The following is a 9,626-nucleotide window of genomic DNA, read 5'->3' on the forward strand; positions in this document are numbered from 1 at the left end:
TTGACTGTCACACCATAACTCAAGATATAACCCAGTGACCCTACCTCCTCCTATTCTTCAAGCTATTGGGCCACTAGTTTAAGACTGGCTTTACAAAATAGTGATAAAAGTAATCCCACTGGTGATCAAACTTTTTTTCTTCTCATAAGCTGCTGCCAACTAAATGGAGTCCAATTTGAAAAGATCTTATTAATAAATACTTCGTTAGGGTTAAATACAAACTTATCAACTGTGTTAATATTTCTGTGTAACAGGCTTCTTAACCATGTCCTAAACACTTGTAGAACAAAAAACTTCATTAGTTTATTGCAACTGATTCTAAATAAATCAAAACATACAACATATTCCCTCTTAAAATAGGCTATGGAGACCAGAATTGTAAATTGATCCTCATTTTAAAACTAGAAATGCATTATACTTAGTATAATTAACAGAATGGCTATCAGGAGCTTGTAATTTATATATCAAACAATGTATTCTACATTCAGCAAACTTAATTTTATCAAATGTCCTTTAATTTCATAGACAACAATATGATACATATTGTATAAGAAGCGCACAATAGTTTTGCAGTACAATTTCAAAGTGTATAGAAATTGGAAAACAGAAGTTAAACATTGGTATACTGACAGCATTTGTGAACTTTGGAAAAACTGTATATGAAACTTAGAATCCAGATATTAGCCAATGTGAAACTTTACTTTCATAATATAAAAATGATACTTTGAGAGGAAAAATCTTATTTTACTAAAAAAACTATATAAACATTTAAAATAATCATTAAAAACTCAACTTTAGAATTTATAAAGATTAGCTATAAAAATATATTGACAGTCACTTTTATAAATGTACCATTCACTACATTACAAAATAGCCTCTCTGACACTTCTATTATAGAGTAAGGGCAAATAGCAATATTAAAATATTTCCTCTAATTAATTCCCTTTAAATGTGCACAAATTTCATGCACCGGGTCACTAGTTTTGATATAATTTCTGGATAAATAAGATAAATGTAGTAAGATTTCTGAAGCTCTAGCATATGCCCATTCTTCATGCTCTGGTCAATAAATTTATATGCTCAAGATGTATTCATGGGCAAGGTATTTCCATCAATATAACATATAAATAAATTGATAATACATTTATATAAAATAGTGTTCTGAGCTAAGAAAGTAATTGCACTAGTCTATTGAATTTTTGAATTCTAATTCAGGTTCGGATTATAATCACCTTTAAAATTCCATTAGCTTGACATTGGATTCAAATTAGAAAAACAGCCCTAGCCGGTTTGGCTCAGTTGATAGAGCACTGGCCTGCAGACTGGGGTCCCAGGTTCGATTCCAGTCAAGGGCACATGCCCAGGTTGTGGGCTCGATCCGTAGTAGGGGGTGTGCAGGAGGCAGCCTATCAATGATTCTCTCTCATCATTGATGTTTCTCTCTCTTCCTTCCTCCCTGAAATCAATAAAAAATATTTTTAAAATATTAAAAAAACATCTAGAATAACATGGTATGCACTTAACAGAATCCTCAGTGTCTTTCCCATGTCTGTTACATACAGCAAGACTAAGGTAACTTGATCTAGTGAGCAAGGCCCTACACCAGAAGTCTGTAGATAGCGGAGAGTTTACAAATATTTATGGATGTCCAACTATTAAGGCAGCATGGACTACATTATCTCAATTGCAGCCAAGCATGACATCTATCCAATATATTCTTTTAAAAAACTCTTTTAACTGGAGAAAGAACAGGTTTAACCAGCAAGCTCATCTAATAAAAGGAATATGCAAATTGACTGTCACACCATAACTCAAGATATAACCCAGTGACCCTACCTCCTCCTATTCTTCAAGCTATTGGGCCACTAGTTTAAGACTGGCTTTACAAAATAGTGATAAAAGTAATCCCACTGGTGATCAAACTTTTTTTCTTCTCATAAGCTGCTGCCAACTAAATGGAGTCCAATTTGAAAAGATCTTATTAATAAATACTTCGTTAGGGTTAAATACAAACTTATCAACTGTGTTAATATTTCTGTGTAACAGGCTTCTTAACCATGTCCTAAACACTTGTAGAACAAAAAACTTCATTAGTTTATTGCAACTGATTCTAAATAAATCAAAACATACAACATATTCCCTCTTAAAATAGGCTATGGAGACCAGAATTGTAAATTGATCCTCATTTTAAAACTAGAAATGCATTATACTTAGTATAATTAACAGAATGGCTATCAGGAGCTTGTAATTTATATATCAAACAATGTATTCTACATTCAGCAAACTTAATTTTATCAAATGTCCTTTAATTTCATAGACAACAATATGATACATATTGTATAAGAAGCGCACAATAGTTTTGCAGTACAATTTCAAAGTGTATAGAAATTGGAATACAGAAGTTAAACACTGACAGCATTTGTGAACTCTGGAAAAACTATATAAAACTTAGAATCCAGAGATTAGCCAATCTGAAACTTCCCATAATATAAAAATGATACTTTGAGAGGCAAAATATTTTTTTACTAAACAAACTATATAAACATTTAAAATAATCATTAAAAACTCAACTTTAGAATTTATAAAGATTAGCTATAAAAATATATTGACAGTCACTTTTATAAATGTACCATTCACTACATTACAAAATAGTCTCTAGCATAAAATTGCTTTAATAACTGTACTATTTTAGAATCTGATAAACCTTGCATTAAATCAATTATAAAATCCTCTTGGAAAACTTTGGTATGCATCGTCAGAAGTTTTTTTTAAAAAATACTCTAATATCACCTCAAGGGCCTGTAAACATTCCATTCTATTAAAGCACAACAGAATAAGTGATGTATATTCAACTGCTTACAGAATATAGAATCAAAAAACAATCTGCTATATATTTGTAGAAAATCACCATTCCCAGAATTACCACCAAAAACCAACTATTTAAAAGTGTCAAACTTTTAAACAGTTTTCTTTCCATTCTGATAATAAATGTACAAAAACACTACACCCCATTCATGTACCTTAGATGCCTGTTAGGACAAGGCCTCAAAAGTATTTTAATCCACTCTTCAAGATGCTGTCAAGTCCAATAAACAAACTTAAAACCCATTTAAAAGACTTGACAATAGAACAAGTGTAAATCAGAACACATAATTATTTATATCTGGTTATGTATTAGTTTTTCTTTTGGTAATTTAGAATTTATTGGCAGAAATAAAATACACACACACACACACACACACACACAATTGAAAAAAGTAAATTTTAGGAAACAGTATATGAAATGCAGACCTATAGGGTAAATAGATTTAATTTTGAAAATTTACCAAATTTCATCTTATCTGCCATTTTTGGATTATTGACAACTACTGTTATTTAGAAAATTCCGATTGGTGAATGTTCGCTTCCTGCTTCTATAGTATGCTTTTTACAGTTTCCAGTTGTGCCAGTATCTTCCTTGAGGTCATTTGCCACTTTATCCTCTGTCACCAGTTCTCTTGCATAACTTGCATAAGACATTTATCTTTGAGTTGCAAAAGCCTAAATAAAAGCTTCATTTTTGACCTTTTAATTTATAAAACTCCACTAAAAAGAAAAAAATCCATTTAATTTTTAGGCAAGTCCACAAAATATTTTCTTAAATATCAAACACTTTTATGGGAATAAAGATCCTTCAAAGTCTTTAACTCCTCTATTAGAGTTTTATTTTGATTTTCCAGGACTGCAACTCGGTTTTCCAGGCATTTCACGTATTCTTTCTTCTTCCTGCGACATTCGCGAGCAGCTTCTCTAAAATAAGCATAAAAACCACGTCAGAAAACACTCACCTTCTCTAAAGTGGTAAATGCCCTGTAGCAATTTCCCTGCTCATCTTTTCCTCATTTAAAAAGTTAAGTTCTCACCTATATACAATGAAATGTAGATCTCAAGTGTAGAATTCAGCTAGTTTTGGCAAATGCACACACATACACCTGTATAGCCCACACATCTACCAAGGCCAGAACATTTTTATTGTCCCAGAAAGTTCTCTCATGCCCGTTTCTGGTCAGTTCTCTCCTCTAGCAACTGCTGTTCTGATTTTATCACCATCAATGAAGATGTTCCTGATCTAAAACTTCATATAACAGTTATACAATAGGTACACACTTGTGCTTGGTCTCCTTTAATTCAGTATATTTCTTTTTTCTCTGTTAATCCTCACCTGAGGATATTTTTTTCTGTTGCTTTTCAGAGAGTGGGAGGGGAGAGGGAGAGAGAAACATGGATGTGAGAGACACATTGACTGGTTGCCTCCTGCATGCACCTCAACTGGGAGTGGGGAATGAATCCAAGTATTTACGGGAATCAAACCTGTGACCACTGAATTGTTAATCCTCACCTGAGGATATTTTTGCCATTGATATGTAGAGTGAGGAGGGGGGGGAGGGTGGAGAGAGAGAAACATTGACGTAAGAGAGACATCCATCAGTTGCCCCAACCAGGGCCAAGGAAGGCTGGGGATAAAACCCACAACCCAGATACCGGGGTGGACAAGCCAACCACTGAGCAACAGTGGCTAGGGCTTATTCAGTTTATTTTTAAGGCTCATTCATGTTGCTGTATGCTGGTTTGTTCTTTTATATTTTAGGGCATATTTCATTGTATGAATATCACTACAATTTGTTGATCCACTGTGTTGGCCTGCTTCTAGTTATAGTTGCTGTACATGTTCTTGTGCCATCTCTTTGTAAATATGTCCTATTTCTCTTGGATTAATACCAAGGAGTGAAATTTAGGGGTCCTCTGCTTAATTTTTGACGCACAGATTCTTTAAATTTTCATATTTTATTTTTCAAATTAATTTTCATTTGTTGAATAAAAATAATTTTTTCAATACATTTTACTGTAATAAATACAAACAATGATTGATACTCAGTTTTGTACATGTCCTCTTAGAATATTTCTATCAAGTCACATATAAGTTTTATATATATAGATAGAAGTAAAAAGTATTACTTGAGTATACTATGTACTGTAGATATTATCTGCCACTTGATTTTTTAAAAATGTATTTTTGTTGATTTCAGAAAGGGGAAGGGAGATAGAAACATCAATGATGAGAGAGAATCATTGATTGGCTGCCTCCTGCATGCCGTACACCAGGGACTGAGACCGCAACCCAGGCATATACCCTTGACAGGAATTGAACCCAGGACCCTTCAGTCCACAAGCCGATGCTGTATCCATTGAGCCAAACCAGTTAGGGTTCTGCCAATTCATTTTATGCCCAAACTGTTTTAATGATGTTTCTATGTTGGTACATAGATTTTTGCCATGTTGTTTTTGTTAATTTCCATTTTCCTCATTACTAATGAGATCGAGCATTTTTCAAAACTTTTATTGGTCTTTTGGATCTGCTCTTATGTAAATTGCCTATTTATATATACCTTTGTCCCTTCATACCTTTCGGTCACTTTACAATGAGAAATTATTAGAAAGACAAACAACCTAGGAACTTTCTGTTCATTATACATATTAATCCTTTAAATGTTTTTACATTATTTTGTAATTTACCATTTGACATCTCATATTTTTTTTATCTCCTGTCATAAATGCTCTTTAGTCTCTCTTTTCCTTGGCTTAAATTAAAATGCCATGCACTACATATTTCTAAATTTCATCTTAGAAATTTTATTGCTTAATTTTCATAAGGCTTTAATTCATCTAGAATTATTTTTGTTCACGGTATAAAAAATAGGAATCCAATTTAATTTTCTTTCAAATGTAGAGTTGATTGAGTATCTTTTATTAATTAAGCCATCCTTCACAAGTGTACTTAACTAGCACAGGCGATTTCTGGCCTCCCTTTGCCATTTGCTAATGTTATTGCCTGCCCCCTTCACTGATACCAAGTTATGATTACAATGGCTTTTTAGAGTATGTTTCAATGCCTAACAAGACAAAGTAACCTCTTTCTGTTCTTGACTATTCCTGAATACTTATTTCTTCCTTTTAGCTTATTTTGTCCAATTCTATAAAGATTTACAAAAATTCTAATTTAAACACATTACATTTATACGTGAATTCTGAAAGAATATACTTATTATGGCTTAATCAAAGAACATAGTATTTTCTGTTTGTTCAGATACTGTTTTACCTCCCAATAAGATTTTAAAAATGTGGATTCTATGCCTTTCTTGTTAAATTTACTAAGTATTTTATGACTTTTGTCACTAATTTGAATGTAATATTACTTCCGTTATTATTTTCAAGATGGCAAGTCATAGGAAATAAAACACCTTACTAAGTTGCCTTCTAAATTACTGCAGTTTCAAACATTTTTCTGAAGTAGTACTCACAGATGTGATGTAGATATAAGTTATGAAGCATAATAAATGAACGAATGTAAACCCAACACCCAACTTACTGTGCAAAAATGTTATCTACCCTGTTGAAGGGCCCTCTGTGCTATCCCTGATCACATCCATACCCCTGCCTCTTGCCCAGAAGCAATTGCTACCGTCAATCTTTGGTTTATTTTTATAGTTTTAGTGCATATAGCAATGTTTAAAATACATTTAAAATAAAAGTAAATGTTTCTGGGGGTTAAGTTACTAATCTGTTTTCATGTCAAAATTCATTTTTAGGAGCATTTCTGTGTCAGTAATTAAACTAGGTATTAGGCAGAATCCACTAATTCTTCTTGCTGTGGCAAGCAGCAGATTATTATTTTTATTTAACTATGTCAGCCCAACAAGAACAAAATATACTGTTTGAAAAGCTTTGCTTAACAGTGCTATTCAAAGGGTATAATAACAATAAAAGAACTCTAGGTCAATATATTAAATAAAGAGATTGAGCAATGGGGCTCACGGATCCATTGGAAATAAACTAGACATAATCAAACACTCAGTAAAATAAAGCTGATATAAACCTCTCTTCTTATTTCCTATAAACAATTCCAGTTAACACCTGGTTATATTTTGAGATTTGCAAAAACATTACCATTCTGACAGTATAATTTCACTACCCACCTGTTTTTCATCAACCTTATTTCTCTTTTCAACTGGGGGTCATCTGTCTTAGTTGTCGGAGATGTAAGACTCACAGGAGATGTCATCACCACAGTCTGTGGCAGCGAAGTCGCTGAAGGTGTGGTACGAATCTGATATGTCTGCATATCTCCTGATGCAGCTGGGTGGTCAAAAGAATGAGTTAATTCATAAGTGTCTTTAAAAGAACTTTGGGATACATTCCATAGGTACTTAAACATACTTACTTTGTACAACCACCTGGTTGCTGGGCACAAGTATTTGCTGTCCATCAGAGGTCTGTGCATACTGGAGAATTGTTGTACCTTGTTGAGTACTGCCTGAATTTGTCATGGTTAGTGTCTGAAGTCCCTGTACTCCATCTGTGCCTGGACTGGCCAGCTGTAAGGCTCCATTAGGGGCAATGGCAACTTTAACCAAAGAGAGAACATAGCTATTATAAGGCTATACAATACACTAATTGCAAAGAATTCATGAAAAACAAACAAACAAAAAAGTAAAACAGGCTTGAAAGCAGTTCTGCCAAACAACTGTTGACCACTTTGGGTGAACTATATGTACAGGAAATAAAATGGCATTTCTTTATAAAATTTTATAGTTTAGATGCACTAGTCTTAATCTCAATTTCTACAATAGAAGTGGTCAAGGCACATTTTGGGCTCTATGGACCACTCCATGCTAACTGCTAATGTTGTCACAGCAGTTTAGAATATTGAGAGGGCACTGATGGCTCACTTTTAAAGGAAAAATAATTAGAAGGAAACATTAATACAGCTGTAATTTTTTCCAAAAGAAGCATAAAAGAGATTGTAACAAAATATTTTTAATAGATAAGTGTGCACATAGAAAACATCAAATAGGATAAAAGATTACATAATGAAAAAGTAAATCTTCAAACTCTGTTTCTTAGCTCCACTCTCTAGTGGTAACTGCTGTTAGACATTAAATGTTAAGTGATATTTAAAAAATATAATTTAGTCACTTCCTAGCAAAAATCACCAATAAAGTTAAGTCATCAGAAAGCTACCATAAGATCACACTTCTAAGCTTCCCACAAGCATTTCTCACTTAATTTTACTTAACTAGAAGCCCAGTGCACAAATTTGTGCACAGGTGGGGTCTGGCCAGCCCGGCCCAATCGGTCCCATCAGGCCAGGGGGAGGGGATGTGGGAGGTTAGCTGGCCGGCCCCGCCCCTGGTCGGGGTGTGGGGGGCAGGTTGGGGGTGGGACCGGCCGGGGAGAGGGGGCCCAGGCAGTTGGCGGGCCAGCCATGCCCCCTGATTGAACTCCGGTCAAACTCCCAGTCAAGGGGACAATTTTGATATTACCCTTTGATTATATAGGATGTCAATGCTTTCCCCTGAAACCTTAAATGAAATGCCCATGATGCATGACCAAATAGAAAACAACTCAGCATTTTGCAGTTCCCATATAATAAATCCCCTTCAGAATCTAATGCCTCAGCTCTATACCCACTTTTCAGATTATAATTATGTAACATTTTCCCATTTTACGCTTTGCCTACCATTAGGCCAAAATACATATGTCAGTGTGTGAATTTTAAATAAAAATACTTTTGCAGGAGTTTCTAATTATTCCCTCCCCCACTACCACACAACAAATATTCCCACATACTTTAATATATAACTTTAGAAGACATTAAAATTGTTTATATGCAGGGAATTGTTTAAAATTTTATTAGCAATTACTTTCAATCTCCTTCCCTGCAACACATATTATATACTCCCCCACATATATTAATATAAATATATAAATAAAATAAAAAGTAAATGTCCCACTATCTATATTTATTCCACTGGCCAACCCTTACTCCCACTACCACCATTATTTTTGGTGCACATCCTTCCTAATCTTTTTCTATGCTCACATGGACTGATATACAATTGACCCTTGAAAAACACAGTTTTAGAGTGTGGATCCACTTATATGCGGGTTTTCACTAAATACATACAGTATTACAAATGTATTTTCCTTATGCTTTTTTTTGTAGCTTACTTTATTGTAAGAATACAATATATAATATGTAAACATACAAATTATGGGTTAACTGACAATTTATGTTGCTAATAAAGCTTCTGGTCAACAGTAGGCTATTTATTAGTAATTAAGTTTTTGGGGGAGTCAAAAGTTATATGAAGATGTTTGACTGCATGAGGATCAGCACCCCAAATCCCCTGTTGTTTAAGGGTCAACTGTATTTGTATGAAAATGTGAAATTATACTAACAAATGTATAGATATATATACATCATTTGATGTGAAATATATGTGAAAATAAATATGCACCCCTATGTTCATAGCAGCACAATTCACCATAGCTAAGATTTGGAAACAGCCTAAGTGCCCATCAGCAAATGAATGGATTAGAAAACTGTGGTACATCTACACAATGGAATACTATGCTGCGGTAAAAAAAAGAAATTCTTACCATTTGCAATAACATGGATGGAACTGAAGAGCATTATGTTAAGTGAAATAAGAAATTCTTATTTGCAATAACATGGATGGAACTGAAGAGCATTATGTTAAGTGAAATAAGTCAGTCAGAGAAAGATAAATATCACATGATGATCT

The 9,626-nt window shown here is 33.8% G+C and overlaps 1 protein-coding gene across 3 annotated transcripts in view; it reads right to left on the bottom strand.

The window, feature by feature from the left end:
* Positions 1 to 2,248: 2,248 nt before the first annotated feature.
* ATF1 (activating transcription factor 1) overlaps positions 2,249 to 9,626 on the bottom strand; it is a 58,947-nt gene continuing 51,569 nt past the window's right edge. For all 3 annotated transcript variants that reach the window (XM_014542139.1, XM_005869264.2, XM_005869265.2), the window contains 3 exons: positions 7,259 to 7,441; positions 7,014 to 7,173; positions 2,249 to 3,789 (listed from right to left, as the gene is read on the bottom strand). In XM_014542139.1, coding sequence (XP_014397625.1) covers positions 3,645 to 3,789; positions 7,014 to 7,173; positions 7,259 to 7,441 — 488 coding nt within the window. In that variant the 3' untranslated portion in view covers positions 2,249 to 3,644. The remainder of the gene's footprint in view (positions 3,790 to 7,013; positions 7,174 to 7,258; positions 7,442 to 9,626) is intronic.

This window comes from Myotis brandtii, unplaced genomic scaffold, assembly GCF_000412655.1.
Source record: "Myotis brandtii unplaced genomic scaffold, ASM41265v1 scaffold29, whole genome shotgun sequence".
NCBI classification, from domain to species: Eukaryota; Metazoa; Chordata; class Mammalia; order Chiroptera; family Vespertilionidae; genus Myotis; species Myotis brandtii.